Below are 21277 nucleotides of genomic sequence, written 5' to 3' on the forward strand. Positions count from 1 at the left end.
TAAGTTCAGGCAATGGAGCTAGACTTTTAAACTAAGACGGGGAAGGTTTAGGTTAGAGATTAGGAGAAAGATTTTCACACAGAGGGTGGTGGCACACTGGAACAGGTTGTCCAGGGAGGTCATGGGTGCCCCATACATGGAGGCATTCAAGGCCAGGCTGGATGGGGCTCCAGGCAGCCTGGTCTAGTGGCTGGCGGCCCTGCACATAGCAGGAGGGTTGAAACTAAATGATCATTGTGGTCTTTTTCAACCCAGGCCATTCTATGATTCTATGACCTAAGAGCTGCATGTTCCTGAGTAGCATCATCATGCCTCTGATATTACCTTTTCAATTCACCATTGACCATGTCCTAGCATACCGCATTTCTCCACATCCTCTCCTTATGTTCTGTTTTTCCTTCTATCTGTATCTAGTTATTCTTACTTCAAACTAAAGTATCACATTGCAGTTCATCTGGGTTCTTTCCTATACAAATGATGCACCAGAATACAGATGGAATTTTCAGAAATGCAAGGACCTTTACCACTTTCCCTTGTAATGTAGCAAGTAGACTTAATGCATCTAATATACTTCCCGCAGTGAGTAGCACACTGATTCATCTCCTCCTTTGTCACCATCCAGATGATCTTTTCTAGGAAAGTGCAAGTAATTGATGCTACTACAAGACTTGAGTCCCTGGAGTCCATAGAATATAGAACTCTTTTGTGTTCATTTTGTCAGAGTCTTGCAGTTTTCCATTTGGACTCCGCTGACTAACAGCCATAAAAAGTTTACCCTTTTTTATTTTGGACAGTAGAGAATTAAAAGCAACTGGCTGAAAAAAAAAAAAAAAGAAAAACAGAAAAGAAAAAGTAACCGAAAGGAAATCTCCATGTGCAAGAAACTAGAAAATGCTGAATTTACACAATTTGTTACCATTAGCCTAATTTTGGATGACTGTCCAGTCTTGACTGGTGCTTACTTAATCTGCAAAGTAAGCAGAGGATGTTTCAAGATACAACACTTAATTCACCTCTTAGCCCCAGCTTTTGACTAGAGAGTAAAAAGTAAAGTAAAACAGGAGATGTAATTGGCTCATAGACAGTTAAAATCTTTGTGGATCTGAAAGAAAAGTTTGGAATTCGGCCATACCTCTACTACAGTGAAAGTGAAAGCTGCCTATTTTTTCTTCTTTTTTATTTATTTATTTATTTTGTCCTTTGGAGCAAAATTTAATGTACCATCTTGGTATGCCAAATAACAGTATGCTGAGTACATACTGACAAAGAAATTTCCATTAGATATATACATGTACACTTTGAGTCAGCTGTTTCATTTGTTCATTTTTTGGAGCTGCTCAAACTGCAAGGAGGCAAGAGGCAGAAATTCCTTTATTGTGTAATTAAGAAGCCAAGATCCTTGGTTTTCAGTACTCTTGTTTTTTTTAAGAACTACTTAAAACTATTTATAAAGACAAGGATCTCTTGGAAAGAGTCCAGCAGAGGGCCACAAAGATGGTGAAGGGCCTGGAGCATCTCCCCTATGAGGAGAGACTTAGGGAACTGGGTCTGTTTAGCCTTGAGAAAAGAAGGCTAAGAGGGGACTTGATCCAGGTCTATAAATACCTGAAGAGTGGGAGCCATAGTGGCGAGGCTGGTCTGTTTTCAGTAGTGCGTGGGGACAGGACTAGGGGCAATGGGCTGAAACTTCAGCATAGGAAGTTCCACACGAATGTGCGCAAGAACTTCTTTACAGTGAGGGTGACGGAGCACTGGAACAGGCTGCCCAGGGAGGTGGTGGAGTCTCCTCTGGAGATATTCAAGACCCGCCTGGATGCCTACCTGTGCAACGTGTTGTAGGGAGCCTGCTTTGGCAGGGGGGTTGGACTCGATGATCTCAAGAGGTCCCTTCCAACCCCTACAATTCTGTGATTCTGTGATTTACCAAGAATTGGAATGATGTTGCCAAGCTCAGGGCTTTTCTTATCATTTCTTTCCTGTATAAGAAGAGCATTTAAAAGAAAAAAAGAAGCAGGAAACAAGCAGTTAATGTTTTTACCATGCTCCCCAAGTTCTTCCCTGCAGAATGAATAAGTTAGTTAAGTCTCTGATGTTGCCTTAGCATTGTACCAGGAATGCTGAAAATCAAAGAGCCGCTTTCAGTCAACTGTAACCCCACTTATCGCTTAGTTTTCATTTTGTTTTTCGTAAAACTGAAACTATGTAACACCTGAGATTTGCATTACTCAGTCTGCCTAACTGTCATGGGGCTGGTAATTCTCTGACCCTTCTGTTGGCTGGCTGCATGCATATTCTGACATACCATTGAGGTAGATTATTCTTTTTTTCTATTGCTTCATTCGGGGGAAAATCACTGAGGCTATACAAGTTTAGTATGGAAAGCTTTGCCAGAATTCCATTTGTAAGCACGGATTTAGAAGACTCCATGGGAAATCAAAAAAAATGTTAATCCACACTTTGACCTTTTCTGCTGTTCATTGGACCACCTTAGTAAAAAACAACTATTGCCCCTATGGAGGATCAGGTAACACCGTGTCTGGAAATGTTTTTGGACCAACTTTTTGTATCTGTTTAACTTACCTCTCAATTGTATAGCTATTAGAGTTCAGTGCTGATTCTAAGAGAATTTTATGTCCTGGGACTTGTAACAGTATATAAGCATATAAAATGAATATGAACATTGTAAGTTACAGTAGCACTTGCCAGTTTTTTCAGCCTGTGCAGTTCTGCTTTGCAGTTGACTAAAGGCTCTGATTTTGTGCAATATAAAAATATATGTAGCAAAGCACTTTCAGTGCTTTGAAGCTTGTGCTGTTCTCCTTACTTTCTAGTGCATGCTGATTATATGACAAAATATCTTCATTAATGATGACAAAGTTATGTTCTATACACACAGATTTTTCTTACACTCCCAGGTTAGCAGTGGATAACTTTGTTATCCTCTGCTAACTTGCACTCCAGCTTGCAGTGCAAGTTATCCTCAGCATCTCTAAGTTTATCATCTTCATTATGCTAATGTTCAACTGAAATATGTTTCAGTAGCTGTAAATCAGTCTTTAATCTTTCCTTCATGACTCCACCTTTTAACACGTGTATGTACGTACACATACATAAATAGGGTATGAACTGCCAGCAGTACTGTGCAGTATTTATTCCTTAATGTGGTATTTATCATCCAGTATAGGCACTGATACAGAATACGTTTGAGTAATATCCATAAATTAGGATATTATCATTCAGTTGTATATTTGTGGTGAATGCCCCATTCCTGGACATTTTCAAGGCGAGGCTGGATCAGGCCCGGGGCAACCTGATGTAGCTGTGGTGCCCCTATTCTTTGCAGGGGAGTTGGACTAGATGGCCTTCAGAGGTCCCTTCCAACACTAAGGATTCTATGATACTTTCTTAACAAATACTCCCACTGAGGGTTCAAGTATTAATAGTTACTCTGTTTTTCACTTTTCATACCCTGCGCTTCCTAATTCCAGCTGGGAAAAAAAAGAAAAAGGAAAAAAAAAAAAAAGTGCTGTATTGCAGCTTTCTATGCAGTATTTCATTGCCAAATTAAAAGCAGGAAGTACCAGAAAGTTCACAGAAGATCGTATTCTTGTGAGATATTTTTTGTCCAACTTTACAGACAAAAGAGTTTCAGATAAGATTTAACTAAGCGTTTACGTTATTAAATTGCTTTAGCGTTGCCTGGAAAACATTACAGGCATTTTATGGTAAATGAGATTAATGCTTCTTGCATATAACTAAGGGATTTTTTGAGGTAATTAAAGTAGAAGCATTCGCTTGGATCGTTTAGCATTTCCTTTCCCAAGAAATAATTCACAAAATTCCTATAAAGTAGATTAAACCTACTGAACTTCATAGGCTAGCCCCTGCCCTGCTTTTGAGAGATTAGGAAGTTGCCAACTGCGTGTCCTTACCCCACAACATAATAGGAAATACGGTTTGTTCAACAATTCAAACAATTCAAACAGTATAGGTGAGCAGATTTACTTACTTAATGTTTTACTAAAAAGTAACAAGGGGTTTGACAGCGGATTAGCTAAAGAAAGTTGTAAGCATGAAATAAAAGAAAAGCTGCTTTCTAGATGAATTTGGGTTTTCTATAAGCTTGGAGTAGCAGATCTAGGTGCTCTATCTGCAGCTTTCTAGCTATCAATCACAGGTCCTGAATGTGGGGTCTGTAAAATGCTTGTCAAAGCGAAATCATTTGGAAGTAAACTCATTTTTCTTTTGAACATTTGAAAAGCAGCAGGGCAGTTTTGGGGTTATAATCTTCAGAGTATTAAAAAAAAAAAAATAGTGTCTTTTTCTTTCTTCATCACATGAGAAGCTTCCTACTGACAGCTTCCAACTATGGTACATTCTTAACTGCACTAAATTTAGATAGCTTTTTATTAGATTTAGCAGTATTCAGATGTAGCCAGGAAGAACTTTCACCAAGAATTTCCTCTGCTACATGCTAGTTGGATTCACTGCTGTAAACAAGGGCTCCATATCACCCTGATTTTTCTTGCCTTCCAGTAGTACACAATCTTAGAACTGAAATGAAGCTTTACTTAGCGAGTCGGGCTGCTTCTTGTTCCATTGGAAGAAAGATTACCAATGTAGCACATACCATCATTCTGGGACCTTTGGTTGCTTAGCCTAGATACTCCAAAACTGACCCCTGATATGAAGACTAGGAATTCAGTGTTCCCATCCCTTTTCCAAAGGATAGATTCTATTTCAAACTGATTCTTCCTGGCTATCATAAGTTCTGAGTCTCCGAGAATTTTCATAGACTTTGCCAATGGATGCAGTTTGCATATAGTGTTCAAGCTGAGGTTTACTTACAAATGCGAGTGTGCCTAATGCTCTGTCTGGAGCCACGTCTTTGGGGATTTACAACTAATTTCTCATCTGTCATTTGTAGTTCATCAGCCTAGGGATTAGATGCATGATGTACTGGCAGTCGCTGACTTTTAATAGAGACAACATGTTCTTATGTTTCATGACTTGTTCTTTTACGACTTTGGTCTCAAACAGTTGTCTGGCAGATGAATCCCAGAGAACAGATGGCTTAAACCAGAAAGGACCTGTTAAGATGCAGAAATTAATTATTTACTATTGAACCACATGGAGTCAAATATACTTTCTGTTCAGCTCAAGGTCTTTCATTTATAACTCTCTAACTGTAGGTAGCACATTCAAAATGTTATTAGCATGAATAGTGGATGTGGGCGGCAGTGCCAGGAGATCAGGTCCCCTTCTGAATCTTTAACAGGGACCGTCAATTTGAGTCGAGCACAACATGGCTGTGCTGCAAAGTAACAATCTCTGTCTTTGTTCACAGTCCATAATAGCCAGCTGCGACAGCTGACTGACCTACAGGAGACAGTCAAAAGGCTGTGTACTATCAGGGAGGCAGAAATAGCCAGATTCACATGCAGCCTGTATTGAATCTACAGTCTGAGGCCAGGCAGCGGCAGCCCCAGACTCCTCCACTGGCACACCCATTTGAAGAGAAAGGCAACAGTGATGAGAAATGGCAAATAGCCATGAGAAGGACTAACAAGGAGAAGAAGCCTGTCCCAGAGCCTCCGCTTGGAGTGTCTACAGACTGAGAAGAAAGGAGAAACAGGTGAGTTGTCTGAACTGAGTAAGGCAGCCAGACCTGTTGCATAAAAACTAACGCAACTAAGAAAATACTGGCAGGTGATTGTAGTGGGTGATTCTATTCTGAGGGGTACAGAGGCATCCATTTGTATTTCTGACCCGCTATCTCAGGAGGTCTGTTGCTTGCCAGGGGCCCGCATCAGGTATGTGACACAGAGGCGGCCAGACCTCATATGTCCTACAGATCACTACCTGCTGCTGCTGTTTCACATGGCCGTCGGTGACACAGCTGTTAGCAACATGAAGAACATCAGGACAGTCTACAAAGAGCTGAGAGCGTGGGGTAGCGTCATCAGTCCTTCAGGTTACGGGAATGGGGAGGGAAAGGGCTGATCGAATTAAGAAACTCAATGCATGGTTACAGTTGCAATCCCATGAAAAGGGCTTTGGCTGTTTATGTGACGTTCTTTACTGTGATGGCGGTGAGACGCTGGATCAGGAAGCGCAGTGCTGTTGAGGATGGCCTTTCCCTGCAGGCATTCAAGGCCAGGCCGGATGGGGCATTGAGCAACCTGCTCCCTCCCCGAACTACATTTCCCATGCTGCACCGCGCGAGCAGCGCACATGCGCAGACCAGTCAGTTCCGACTTGGAGGGCGGGGAGGGAGGTTTTCCTTCCGGGCCGAGGACGTTGTGGTACGCAGGGGGGTTTCCGGGGTGCGGGCGGTCTGTCGGCCTGCGGGTATGGATGAGGACGGGCTGCCTATCGTGGGCTCCGGCATCGACCTCACTAAGGTACGGCTGCGCCTCGCCTCACCTGGCGCCTCGTCCCTCGGCTTTTTTGGTTGTGAAGGTTTGGTTGTGAAGGTTTCCTCTCGTTCAGCCTTTTTCGTTTGAAAAGTGTGCGCGGGTCAGATCTGACGTGCAGCACTTTACTACTTCATCGTCAGAAGGAACAGCTCTGGTTTGCCCTCTTTATGTTTTGTTTCTTAATTCTAACTTAAAGGAGAGTTTGCTGTTCCATCTAAGAACTAATTAAATAAGATAACATTCCTTCATTGAGATAAAGCACACCACCAGAGCCTCTTTGTGTGCTCCCATCCCCTGTTTGGTCTCCAGAAGCATTCTGCAAGCCTCCGTGAATATCAACAGGTGCCTTTTTTTTTCCCTCATGGAAACAGCATCGCACAACATGTAACAGAATATGGGTGGGAAGGTCTGGCCTCTGCTGTACCACCAACATCTGGTGTCATGGGCCCACATCATAACATTGGATGCATTCTGGAGCAATCTTTATATACGTTACATAGATTTTGTTGTTATGCACCCATAGCAAACACACCAAAGGCTGATCTTTAAATATTTTTTTTTTCCTGAATTTTTGCATGTTTTAATACATATTTTAGTCCAAACGTGAGGATTAACACCTACAAATTATCTCATTTTCTGGTATGGTTTATTGCAGGTTCCTGCTATCCAGCAGAAAAGAACTGTAGCATTCCTAAACCAGTTTGTGGTTCACACAGTGCAGTTTCTGAACCGCTTTTCTACTGTTTGTGAAGAGGTATGTTTGCTGCTTTCCATCCCTCTCTTTATTTGAAGAGAAAGATTCCTAGAAATGAGAACCATTCACTTCACTCTTCTTGCTGCATTCACATGAGTAGCTTTAGAGTTCAGTCTGCTTTCTGCTCATCTTGAAGGCATTAAGACAGATTTATTTATTTTTCTCTGGGGTAATTCACGTGCTGATTATGCCTCACTTAACCTTGTTTCGTTGAACTTTTGTATTTGGCATAGCTTTTTCTGACAGCCTCCTACTGTGAATATAGTCTTGTTTTGGAAAGAGGCTGCTCTGTGTTTGTGGTGCTGAAACCATTCTGACAGTCCCTGTCCCCTTCATCTGTGTCATAGGGCAGTGCGTGAAAACTTGCTTTCGGATTTCTCTGCCTTTACTTTAAAAGGGTGATATAAAATCCCTGGAGGCAAACACTTTATTATGTGAAAAAGGGGTGTTTTTTGCAAGTGATTACTCTGGAACATGGAGTAATTTACGTTTTGTGGGGGGGGGAGGGAGGGGAAACAGTTCTTAAAAATCAGTGGTAAGTTTTTGTCTTGAATTTAACATCATTGGAAGTTTACTAGGGCTAAAATTCTCCACAGGACAGGAAAAGAACGCTTTTTCCCTTGTAGAGATGATGTTCTCTGATGTGGCTCTGAGCTTTACCTTTCTGTCATTAGTGGGGGTTTTTTTTTGAGGCTGTGCACTAGGTTATTCATCAAAAGCCACTATGCAGCCTTAGCTCACAGCGATTGTCAGATCCAGTTAGAGTAAGCAATGCAACCTGAGAAATACTTTTCTTAGCGAAGGTTAGAGCCAGACTCTTGGCAAGTAGGTTTTGACTACCATATTAACGTACAGAGTTTCTAAATAAAAATAAATAAATAAGTTTGGATTTTCCTGATTTGGTATATGGGGTCCTTTCACTGCCTGGTGAAGTTATCAGTTGCCCGGAACTGAATTTTCATGAGAACTCAATATTACTTATTACATAGGCACTGCAGAGATTGAAGCATATATACAGAATACTGTCTCAAGCATGGAGCAATGCTGTGAAGTCTAGTTAATAAAACAGTTATTAGTTTGCATAAATGTGTTTTTACTGAAGAGACTAAGTGGTTACTGTACGTGCTTGAAAAGATTTTGCATTTACGAACTACAGAAGTGTTTTTAGTGTAAATGGTCCCAGTGTAAATCAGCAGAAGTCAGGAAATTCAGAATTAAGGCTGCCACCGGCCTGCTTCTAAGTTCTTGTCAAGCTGATATAGCAAGTTTTAGGAATGAGTCTTTTGAGCATCTTTCCTCCCCTTTTGTCCACTGCTTGCAGAGCATATATTTCCTTATTTCCTAGTCAGCGTACTATCCAAAAAGGCTAACTTTTGTCACTCTCTTCTTACTTTTCCAGCACATTGGCAGAACTGCCATTTCCTTAGGGTGTTAAAGCTCTGCTTAAGAGCCAGGCAGAATCTTGCCCACGTGCCAGAGAGCTGTCAGAGTGGTACATATCTGCCAGCCTGCATGCTAAGCCAACTTCACTTGGACAGGTCTGGTGGAGTATGGTAATGATTAGTTAACAGAGTGACGGTGCTTATAGAGTAATTTAGAAAAACTTAAGTTGTTTGTAAGAAAAATATATCAAAATTTTATTGACGTACGCTTGGAGAATATAAACCTTCTGGTTAGTTCAGGTTTGTAGTGACTATCAAAGATTTTTCATTCACCTGCTGTAGCCTTTATCAAACATTTCTGTGACATGCTCGGTTACGTATGTGCACATTGTATCTTCTTTCACATTTGGAAAAAGCTTTGAAGAAATTTATTTTGGTCAACTGTGAGAGTACAGTGTGTCTGCCATTAGTCTGCTATTTGGTTGCCCAAAGTAATACCCTATTTACTTTGGCTGCCATTTATACATAATTTGTCTTCATTTCTGTCTGTCAAATAGCATGTAGTGAAATTGGTTACAATTTGAACCACTCTAGCTACTGTACTAAAAAGGGATGATGGCATTGCTTCGTTTATTTCATGTATATTATCTCATTTATACTCTACTGTCTTTTGCAGGTTGAAACAGAGATTTTATTTAACTACATGTGAATGCTTTTATGTATACTAGTGGCCCAGGAGAGTGTTTTCACATCTTAATTATTTTCTATTCTAGAAATTGTCAGCACTCTCTCTCCGTATCCAGCAAATTGAAACAACACTCAATATACTGGATGCAAAGGTTTGTATGTGTCCAGACTATAACTTTGAGCAGTGACAGCTTCTGAGATTACATGGCTAAGAAAAGAAAGATAGTCTGAATTGAGCAAATAGGTTTTCATAATGATTGGAGGAAGCTAATACGAAGCACTTACAGGGCAAACTCTCTTTGTGCATTCCCTACACTTACAACATTTGAACACATAGTAGATATGGAGGAGAAGAATGGCATATTGTGGAAATGTTGGTTTTGTCCATCTTTAGGATACAGAACTGAAAAAGTACGTTTGGATCATGGAAAGGGAACTGAACTACATGGCAGTTACTTGTGTTATTTTTATTGCTAAGCTTGTTTTTTTCTGTGGCCTCAGAGAGCTTTAAACTAGTTCAGATGCTATGTTTGATGTATGTTCTTTAGATGAGATGACCTAGGGATATTACCAGTAGTCATGAATTATCATTTAATTAGCTGCAAGAAAAAAAATAGCCAGAACTTTAAACAATTCTTTTGTTAGTGACAGAAGCAGTTTCTGTTGGCAGCAGCAAAATGCTGGGAAGGTGTTGAAACCGTTCCTGCTCTGCAGCTCCGTGTAACCAGTAAAGGCTTCAACTGAGCATTTTGGTGTTTTCTTATGAAAGCCACCTGCACAAGGAAGTTCCTTTTTTCTTTCTTTTTTTTGGGGGGCGGCAGGTGTTGAGACACAATTGAAATACTAGAACTAGTGATAAAATATTAGAGTTTCATTAATGTGAAACTCACCTGTTGGAATATGTAGTAAGTGCCATACTGCAGATTTTCTTCTATGTGTAGACTTAACAATATGCTCATTGCTTATTCTGATCATGTTTTGTCCAATCAGTTATCCTCTATTCCTGGCTTAGAAGATGTCAAATTTGAAGTGTCCAGTGCGAATCTCAATAGTGTTACAAGTAGTCCCATGGCACCACCCACTACGGATCAACAGGCAGCTGTGTCACCTCAATCTGGAGTAAGTAATGATGATAAGTTGTGTATTGAAGGAATATACTTCTCCATATCAGATTTCTAATCTCATTTAAAGCAAATGGAAGAACCAAGTTTACTTAAAGAGGGCAGTCACACCAGCTGTAAAGATCTAAAGTTACATTTTTCATTAATGAAACTAAACAAGTGACTTCTAAAACAAGGCCATACCCTTTCATAAATACGTGGATTAAATAACTAGAACTAACTCAAATCAAATAGAAAATGATTTCACCTTCTTCGTTCAGTCACACTAAAATATATACATGAATTACATCAGAGATTGGAAAGGTCATGAATGAAAGGAGCAGCTCAAGTCACATAATTCCAGTTATTTTCTCATGTTTTAGAATGTGAGATTCTAAGTCAACTTGAAGTTTCTAGTGTACTTTTTTAATTGAGGTTATTACTGTGATGCCAAAATGAATTGGGAAGAGAAATATAATAAATATGATCTTAACAAAATCTCTCTTACAAAGAACACATGTTAATTAGTCCCACTTTATTTATTAAATATAGTTGATTGCTGTTTTAGGCTACATGGATGTCTTGTGGTATTGACTTGAATGTTTTTTTCTACATGTTCTACAATAAATTGTTGCTAAAAATATTTGGGGGTTGGATTCAGTGATCTCTTGAGGTCCCTTCCAAACCCTGCAATTCTATGATTCTGTGAGTATAGATCAGAGTAATCATGATGTAAGAAGAGCTATACTTTACTCTTCAGTTTCAAACTTAATGGATTGAAGTCTCTCAGTGCTTCTGGTCTGTGTACCTAACCACTAAAGCCTTACCTTCTTTGTATACAACAGAACAATAAACATGAAGAAGCACTACAGAAAACAGAGATAGTAACAGAAAATGTGAGAACTGTGGCCAAAGACCCAAGATATGCCAGATATCTCAAAATGGTACAAGTGGTAAGTCAGTTGTCATATCATTCTTTGGGTAGTCAGTTATTTTTAGGTGAAACTTCAAGTACAACTGTAAGTGAATGTAGAAGGCATGTATTGCATCAGTAATCTTTAAGCTAGAGTAACATAAACATGCAAGGACTGTTCTGAAAGCAATGCCTCCTATTTTATAATGTCCCACAGTGTCACAAGGAGATGGTGGTGATATGGTAGTAGAGTTTGAACCTTCCCGCCAATATTCTGTTAAATTTTGTTGCTGTGCAACAGATGGTGGCAGAGGGGCAGTCTGACAAAATGGTGCCTGATACAAAAGTGTGTGTGAAGCAAAGGTGTGTGACTGAATTCCTCTGTGTGGAAAAATGGTATCCATTTACATTTATCAATTCTAACTGAATGTTAATGGAGACCAAGCAGTGGATGTGAGCGCAGTGAGGCAGTGAGTGGTGCATTTGAGTGGTAACAATGTTGTGAAGCACAAGTCATCAAGTCATGTTCTGGACAGCCTTGTGGATTCATAAGAGTGCGGAATGCAGGCTCTTGTTCATTGCTGGTTAAAGGGAAAAGAAAAAAGGCACAGCTAATGACATTGAAAAACAGTGTTTTGTAGCTGAGAATTTGCTTAATCAAATCAATGTTATTGTGTCCTTTTTTTGTGTCCTTAATTCCATGGAAATAAATAGGAGGCGTTACTTTTGGAGCCAACTGCATGCTTTTAGCATGCCTTTTTGAAGAAATGGTAAGATGTAATGTATTCCTGCTGACAGCCTCAGGCAAAGTTCTTTCTACTTCTGCTAATGAAGTTGTAACTGAGGGTGCGAAGATGTGTGAAAGCAGAGTGATATTAGTTGGAGTTATAGAAGATTCCACTGGAAGTGTAGTTACTCAGGCAGAATTGGTGTCGTTCCCTGCACACAGACATGCTTGAAGATTTATTTGCTGTAGGGTACAAAACAAAGCTTTGCCAGTATACTCCAGAGCAGGAGAGTTTGTTATTCTCCTAGGCCTCAAAATAGAGGTAGAAAATTGTTTAATTACTCCCATTTCAGTTCCCTGCTATTCCTGATGCACATTTAGTTTCCCTCTCCATCCTATTCTTTTCTATGGATAAATAGAAAATAAGTATAATCTCAATACTTACATTCATGAAAGTGAAGGAGTGAAAAGATTGTTAGGAGATTCTTCATGACTTTTTTGTTAAGCTCGTTTTTTTTTTTTACATCCACAAAACTAAAAACAGCATTGGAAGCAAAGAAAAAAGGTCTGTCTTAAATTTCCAATGATTGCTGGAAAATATCCTCTTAAATGTATACGATAATCCTGGAAAACATTACTAACTCACAATATAGTAAAATGTTGCTTATGTGAAAACTAACTGCACGGTTTTGTTCCCTCTTCAGAGCAATTATTACAGTTGGTGAGTTTAGTGCTTTGGATGATGTTCCAGAGCTTAGTTTTCATTTGAATCACAAATTGGCTTATTACAAATCATTTGGAAAGCCAAGTGATGGGATAGTGGCAAAGAGCGGACTACTTTGTTAGCGTATTGATCTGATGCCAGATTTCAAAGTGGATGTGAAAGTGTTGGACGATCTAATTACTTTGACTTTTTTTTTTTGGTGGCTGCTGGAGGAGTAAGATCTCACTTTCCACATTTATCCTTTGTACTGGCAGTTCCTGGTGACTCTTCTGCCAGTTGTAAACAGTGTGGTAGGAAAGTCAAGCTAACATACTACATACTAATGTGTGTTTTTCTGTTTGCCAACCTAGTCTTCTCGCCCAGTCGAGGATTGCAGTTGGTGTCATTTGTTTGCTCAAATTAAGTTTCTAGGTGAAGATTTATTTGAACTGATCGCTTATTGATGGCCCACAGTATTTGTAGTATTGGAGGATTAGTGCTGGAAGTGGTATTTCTTTTATGCTGAGGATAGCTGTTCTGTGGAACTGTAACAAACTCATTTTGATGGAGTGCAGTTGAGCATAAATTCTTTGTTCTTAAATACACAGCACTAGTATTCAAGTAAACATTACAAAAGCAGTATCATGTTTGCTGCAGTAAATGTTCAGAATTCTTGTCCTGACAGAGTGAGAAGAACAGTCTAGGACTTCAGATACACAGTATGTTTTAAGTAAGTGTGCTTCTGCTAGATTCTAAACACCAGACATGACTGCGTAGGGGCCAAGATACTGACTGGCCTAACATAGACTGATTCTTGCTTTAAAGAGCTCAGATAAAAGCAGAATTTGATTGCTACACTGATCCTAGGTAGTTGGCAGCAGTAATGATATTTAACCTCTTTCTGAACTAAGGAGGACCAAAACCTCTTTTACAGTGCAGTTGCCACTTGCACTATAGGTTCTTCAGGATCTGCACACTTCTGAAGCCACAGGACCAGCCTGGATATAGGCTGGGGTACCGAGCGTTGAATTTAGGCTATGTCAGACCTTACTTGGACGGTGGCTGGGATAGGACTTCAGTGTTGGCTCGTGCTAGACTTTTAAGCTGACCTGTACGCTTGGAGTGTTTATAGTTTATAATTAATATTTAGATTAAAAATAATTGTTTTATTTCACAGCAGTATTATATTCTGATTTTCCAGTTTAAACTTAAGAAGATATGAAGGATAAAGTAATTGTAGTACCCTAATTGAATTATAAACAGATATAAACATATTTATTCTCCCTTGATTGAAAAGGTGTACAGCATTAAGGGGAATTTTGATTAAGGTACTGGAACTTTTTTTTCCAGTCTTCAGATATATTGTCTTTCAGATTCAATTGAATTTTAACTTGGTCTGGGGCTACAAATATTAAAATAACTGAATAGGGCAGAATTACCGATAGGGGAAGAATGTTATTTGAGGAATACGGAGTTTCTGTTTATAAGCAGATGCTTTAAAGGTGTTTAAGAAGTTAAGATGGCTGTGACTTCTCACAAGAACAGTCTTAGAAGTAATGAGTTAGCTTGTGCTAGGATATGAATGATCACAGTGTTTCTGATGCTACAGCAGTGAGAAAGATAGATAGTATTGCATGAATTCCTCTATTTTATGATTAGTACAAAATCTATTTCTGTTAACAACTGTTGAAGAGAATGTGTTCTACGAAGCCTCTGAGTTACGAGTCTGCAAGTATTGAAGAGACTTCTCCAGCAGCTGTGACCTTAAATTTCTTCCACTAGCTACAAAGCAAACTTGTTAGTTTATAAATCTAGTGGTTGACATACTGATTTAAAAAGAGAAATCTTTATCAGATAATAGATTCTGTGTTTTAAAACGATTCTTGCATATGTTGATGCATACAGTTTTGGAATAAAACACTTATCCAAGTGAGAACATTATGGCATAGCAGTCTCCACTGTTAATAGTTTGTATTCTAGGCTCCCTTTCATTGAGAGCAAATAAGAGTATCTTGTTTTCAGTTGGCTTGAACTGATATGTAAGCAATTCAGTGCAGGTAAAGGATTCTATGAGTGTCCAATCTTGGGGGAAAAAAACATTTACTAATACAGTACTGTGTGTGGTGTCCAAATCCCTGGTGTCCAAGAATAAGTGAATGCATTAAACAATCATAAAATACTCACCTGTTGCTTTCCCCTTTTTGATGTGCATGAGATGTTATTTACTGAGAAATTCTGTATCATAATCTAATACCTCACAACTGTTTGAGTCAGATTTTGCCTACTCCTGGTAGACTGCTAACTATATGCAACTTGCTTAACTCTCACTTTGCCAGGTTAGTTACTGCAACTGTCATTAGTACTGCATGCTTCTCTGGAACATTCGTCATCACTGCTAATTACTTCATCACTATTTTACTTACTTTGGACAAAAGTTGTTTGTCCTATGCCAAAAGAATCCTGTACTACAATTCTTTAGTTTTCTAGGCCTCTCCTGCCTATCCTAGACCACTAGTATCTTTGTCCCTTGGGATCAGAGATTCAGTTCTCTTCCCCACCACCCCCCTGCATTGGCATGCCGTGGTTCAGGTGGTGTTTCTGATATTTTGTGAGAGGAGATGGCAAAGCAACACATTTTCTTTGAGCAACTGTAGTGGAAGTGTAGGAACAGTTTGTTGGAATGTGTCTTGTAAGACTGTGTGGCTCAAAGTGTTCTTCAGAGTGCGATCTAAGATGAGAGGCTGAATAAAACAAAGTGTAAGAGCTGTGGAAGGACTTAGAGTAAAAAAGAAATTTTTCTTAGCTGGCTGAAATCTGTCTGCACCTCGTAGAAGATTCAACCCTGACTTCACAAGTACTTGTATTCAGAGGATTCTCTTTTAAATTGTGATTCTGTTCTTGAGTTCAGTTTGCCTTTTTCCTGCATGCTTTACAAAGACTTTTCCAGTTTTTAGCAGTGCTGTGAGATACCTTTGCAGAGCAATGAAAGATGCATTTCCTACTGAAGCTGTCCCTTGAATGGCTTGAGTTTTCTTGTCTTTCCAGCATAGCTACTCACTGCTGTCTTTGTGCTACTTTGTGTTTTCTTCATATTCTGATCCGGAGATACAACTTCATCATGCTGGGTTTATCTGCATGAGCTACAGATAAATCTGTCCATTGCTGATTCCCCTCCCTCAACTTTTTTGAGACATTTTGCAGTAAAGATAAGAAGAATTAATAAAGGGCTTTGATCTCAGACATTAGTCGCTTTTAGGTTCATAGTGATGGCAATTGAGATGATCCATCCATTTTCTTGTTCACTGTGTGATTACGCATATATTTTTTTCTGAAAATGAGTCCAAAAGAACCTGTGGAGTTCACTAATTTGTGTCCAATAGTTTTACATTGTACTTCTCCTACACAGGGTGTTCCTGTTATGGCCATACGAAACAAAATGATTTCTGAGGGGCTAAATCCAGATCTTCTTGAGTAAGTAATGTTTCCTTTCCAAAGTGTAACTTTCAGTAGGGCTGCGATGCAACTATTTGTTGAATGGGTGGTCTGAGAAGGGCATCATAGGATGAAGGATGCAATCTCAAGTATGAGATAACTTTTCAGTGTTGTCTAATATGAGGCATGGCCCAAGAAATGCCAACCTTGGAGTGCAGGTGAACATATATTGCACCCTCCCAAACAGAAAACTGCAGAACATTACCTACCAAACTTAAGAATCACTTCTTCTAATCCAAGCACAGTTTCAATGAAAAGGATACAGCAGTGACAAGGTAACATCTGTCAATGTGCATCTAGCAATAGGGAATCAAATAATATGTCAGTTGCCATTTTGACCGTACTGTTTTCAATATGACGTATGTCCCAGAAGTTTTCTTCCAACACTTTAGTAGCCAAAACGTCGTCATTGTAGAGTAATAAGAACAAGTTCTATTTTATTTTGCTTTATATCTGAGGAGTAATAGGCTTATTATCAGATTCTCTCGGTAGGGTGTTCTGAAACAGTGTACAAGCTCAACATAAAGTAAGCTAAAGTCAACATTTCAACGCTGTAACTGGATTGAGCCAACCTAATGTAAGGACCACTAAGAACAGACAGTCATTTTCAGTACTAATTTATCTAAAGCACGGATTTTAGAATCTTACATTTTGAGATGTGCTATAGTTTTATTGCACTGTTTCATAAAATGTGTTAAACCAAGAATGATGAAATAATGAACAGTGAGTTTCATTTTTATGCTGTAGCCACCAAACCATTTGCAATACTTGCATCCTCTGCAGAAACTGCTGATGTATTATAAAGTCTTCTTCTTGGTGAAGCCTTTTTACAGTTTGTATAGTAAAATGAAAATACTGGGAAACTGAGTTACTGTCATAATTAAGTCATTTTATCTCCCATCTGCTTCCTGGTGTCTAATAAACCTAAAGTAGTTATTCCTAATTTGATATTTTTACTGATCAAACAAGAAATGCAAGTAAGAATTCATGCAGGTCTTAGAAAGGATAATCAAATGGGGGTTTTCTACATGTTTGTTTAACCTGTTCTATTTCTTACTCTGTATTCCTGGTACATACTTTAATGTAAATGCTAGTTGTTCATATTTGGATTGATTCTAATAGTAGATTTAAAAGAGAAGGAAAATAATCAGCTTTAAGTATCTGTTTTTGGATTTTCAGGTTTGGGTTTAGATGGAGTTAAGACAGAAATGTTACTACTGTTACTTGAGGCTCACAGAATATGATTGGGGTTTGGTCTCAGTCCATCTTAAGGGATTCTTTGAAACACTAAAGTTCAGGCAGATTGTCTTTAAGTTGTTACCAATTTGAACGTTTTCATGCCTATCTAACTTGTTAAAGAAAGCTGATTATTATGTCTTGCCATTCACACTACATTTCTTGGGTCGTCACGGGGCTCAGGCCTATTAGCCAAGTCTGGATGAAGTTTACATGTTGCTGTATGCTGCGTCACTTACTATAGACTGTCCCAGCTGCCTGTTGGTGACTGTGTGTTTTTTCTGTGGCCACAGAGAAGCTGACTCTAATAATGAAATGTTTATGGTCTCTTCTTTTGGCTGTTTTACCTCTACTTCTGTTATCACTCCTTTCTCAGCTTTCTAAAACCTTTTTTTTTTTGAAAACTGCCTATTTTATTAAGCTAGTCTATCTAATTCTTAACTTTTGTTTCTTATCCTTTTTCTCTTGCCTGTCTGCAATTCCAGGAGATTTTGTCCTGCTCTCCTGAAGTAAAGGGATTCATTGCCATCATCCTCTCCTTACTAGAGGAGAGTTCTTGCACTGCTCTCTCCAGATCACATGTCTTTGCACAGCTCTTCTGTTTTGTCATTACCGTGGCAACAAGGAATAATATTGTGAAGTGGTATTTGCATGAGAAAGAAAACCCTTTCTTAATTTATTTTGGAGGTGTGCAGGGGGGTGGGAGAAGGCTCTCTTACAATTCTTCAATGCACTTCTTACTTTTGTCCCAGAATGCTTATAAGTACTTTAAATGTACCTTAGGGAAATCCAGCAGAGACATTATAATAAACAATTGAAGTTGGGTAAAAAATTCTCTGGCGTGACACAGAGTGGGAACCCAAAGATAAATAACAACAGGAAAAAACAGTACAATTATTACCTTACTTTAAATGTTTTATCAAAAAGAACATTTAACTATAAGAACCTGTGTTCTGTAAAGATGGTTCTTTTCCCTTTCCCAGGTACAGATGCATGTATACTTTGTACCCTGGTTTCAGAATTTACCAGGGTCAATCTTGCTTGTATTGTCAAACTCATTACATAGAAGTGAAGTCACCAGGGAGAACCAGCATCTGTGGTCAGTAGTACTGGTCGTTCTGTAGCTGACTTGCTTCTCTGTCCTTCATTCCCAGTGGATTTCCCTAAGTAAATGTTTTGACACACTGTTGAGGTCCGTCTTCAGTATTCTCCTCAAAACTAAATACTAGAAGTCTGATCATTTATAGTCAATAAAAATCCCATGGCTGCTCTTGCATGTCAAATTTAACCCAGTGTTCTAGCCAAATTCCACTCTGAGTAATTCTTCTTTGCTTCTCTAAATTATCCCTGCAGTTTTAGTTGGATACAATATTGTTCATTTCCTGTCTTGTTTTTTTCATGTTCTATTTACACTGCTTAATGGTGTACAGCATGTTCCTTTCAGCCCTACAACCTCTGATTAAAAAAAAAAAAATGAATTAATCAGTATTGCCTGCTTTCAACTCTCTTCAAGTGTTTGCTGCTTCTTAGTGATCTATCATAATTTCCAATAACCTTGAAGGTGTGCATTCAATCCAATGTCTGCAGAATTTTGGTGTCCAATGAGTTGCAGTTTCTAGTATTTATCCTTCAGTTCTAGGTGAAGCAACATTGACAAGGTGTGCATTTGTAAAGCATAACAATGTGTTAAGCGCTGTGGATATAAATTGCATGTAAATATAGCAGAAGGCATGGCCTAGTGAATTACTCAACCACCTTCTAGGACTTACAACATAAACACTTCTTCTTGCCTGCAGGACTCCAGACGCCCCTGTACCTGCCTGGGGAGATGATGGGAATGCGGAAGACAATTCTGATAGTGCATCTTCCTTTAGTGACTAAAGAGACTGATTTCAGCCTTTGGAAACCTCCGTTAAGTGCTAATGTGTTTGGAGCTTTTGCAAATAATGATTTTGTGTGCGTCACATGGGTGACATGATTTATCTGACAGCTTTTCTTAGCACTGAGATCTTCTGTGTTCTCTCCTGAGAAGTCTGGGCAGGCAGTGTGTTTGACCTGAACCTTTCCATCATGAAAATGGATTGCGATATCCTTGTGATATTTATCCTTCGTTATTTCAGGTTCTTTCTGATTCTTCTGGAGTTACCTTAAAAAAACCCTCAAAAATTCTGCTCCTTTAAACCTCCAGGTTTGTAAGACTGCATTCTATTCATTCTTGGGTTTTTATATAGGACTTCTAACCTAAGCTGCCTTCTGTCCTACAGCATTTAGCTGAAGTAACTTATCAAAATGTAAACTTATAAGCTGCTATATTTTTTCCTTCAAATATGCTATATTTTTGAAGTGGTATGACAAGAATTACACAGAAGCCACCTATCTTACAGTGTTTGCGAATCACTGATGCTCTGTTTTGAAAGAACCTAGGCTACACATTTATGATACCTATTTTTGAAGTATATGCTACTGTTTGATTTCATGCTAGAGGTTATACGAATCTGTTAAATAAATTCCTGCTCTTTAGTGTAATTATTTATCAAATTCAGGTTACAGTAATGAAGGAAACTACAGATACTGCAAGGTGTTTTTCTTAATGACATTGAGAGAAGCAGATGACTGGGACACAGTTAACAGAATACCAGATTCTCACTTCTTATTCACTCTCATGTGGGTCAGTAAAAACCATTTAATGAGAGCTTTTGGTTTGTTGGAAAGGAGTTTTTGCTGTGCAGTTCGCGTAGCATAAAAAATCGCCTTCACTTTGGTGCCCTGGCTGATGTTTTCAGCGAAGTAGTCAAAATTCAGTTTATATAATGGTGAAACTACCTTGCTACCTTTTGAGGATGCATTGGGAAACAACATGAAGATACCAGCTTGGAGCCAGACTGGCCCTGAAGACTTCCTTCTAAAGTAGTTAATCTGTTGCATGAGTCAAAAATGACATTTCATTAAAGAATCTTCTTTAATATAACTTGTTCCACATTAAATTCTTCAAAATCTATCTGAATTCCCCAGACTATTGTGATTACACCAGAATAGTGTGGCCAGGCAGTCAGTCACTTTCTGGTATTTCATATTCTTCCTAAGACCAAGAAAATACTAGAACTGAATCTCTGAGTGTGTAAATTCGGTGGCCTTTATGACTGAGTCACTATCTCCTCTCTTAGTTATTTATGTCACTTCAATAGGCTAGCTGATCTCTTTTTTCCTGTAACTTAAGCTGCCATTTGAGTCAAACAGATGTATTCAAGCTCTTCAAAACCTGTAAATCAGAATATAACCTGAATCCGTTGGAGGAAGGTATAATAGGCACTAGAAAATGTCTGGAGGTGGCATTTCAGTGATGAGTTAATTGTTATTGAACACAAACAAAAATATTCAATAATATTTGGCAAAACTTGAGAAATATTAACATACTAGCAGTAAATATTTCAGAAGCAAATGCTATGATGTTATTTCAGAAACATATTAACACTTTTTGAAATCTATATTTGAAACCTCGTTTAAGCAATCTGTGTAATAAAAGCGATGTTTTGTAAACCAATGTTGCAGTGCTATTTTACTCCTTTGTGTTTTAAACAAAATTGGGAAAATTCTTCTGAAGACTCTTGAATTCATGTTTCTTTATGATCAGCTATAAAGAAGTTGTGACAATCTTCTAGCTGAAGGAGGGAGTTTTGAGAGTAGGAGTTTGGAGTATTACCTAGGCTATGTTAGCACTCTGACTAGAGGAAAACTCAACCTGACTTATCATTTTGGTTATCATTTTGAAGAAGATTTTTCTGTTAAGTAATTTCAGACTGAAGAAAACAAAATAGGTTGTCTTTTACAACTCTGCTGTTACCTTTTATGTGGAGTGAAAGAAAC

The 21277-nt window shown here is 38.7% G+C and overlaps 1 protein-coding gene across 2 annotated transcripts; it reads left to right on the plus strand.

The window, feature by feature from the left end:
• Positions 1–6285: 6285 nt before the first annotated feature.
• Positions 6286–20952, plus strand: WASHC3 (WASH complex subunit 3). 2 transcript variants are annotated; one of them, XM_072338315.1, is made up of 7 exons: positions 6286–6404; positions 7075–7173; positions 9329–9394; positions 10233–10361; positions 11188–11295; positions 16092–16156; positions 19210–20952. In XM_072338315.1, the coding sequence occupies exons 1-7, from the start codon at positions 6354–6356 to the stop codon at positions 19292–19294; spliced, it is 603 nt and encodes a 200-aa protein (XP_072194416.1). In that variant the 5' UTR covers positions 6286–6353; the 3' UTR covers positions 19295–20952. The 2 variants fall into 2 exon arrangements, with proteins under 2 accessions (XP_072194416.1, XP_072194409.1); XM_072338308.1 differs by having other exon boundaries at positions 10233–10360; positions 11184–11295.
• The last annotated feature ends 325 nt before the right edge of the window (positions 20953–21277 follow it).

Source organism: Excalfactoria chinensis, chromosome 1 (genome assembly GCF_039878825.1).
Source record: "Excalfactoria chinensis isolate bCotChi1 chromosome 1, bCotChi1.hap2, whole genome shotgun sequence".
Lineage (NCBI taxonomy): Eukaryota > Metazoa > Chordata > Aves > Galliformes > Phasianidae > Excalfactoria > Excalfactoria chinensis.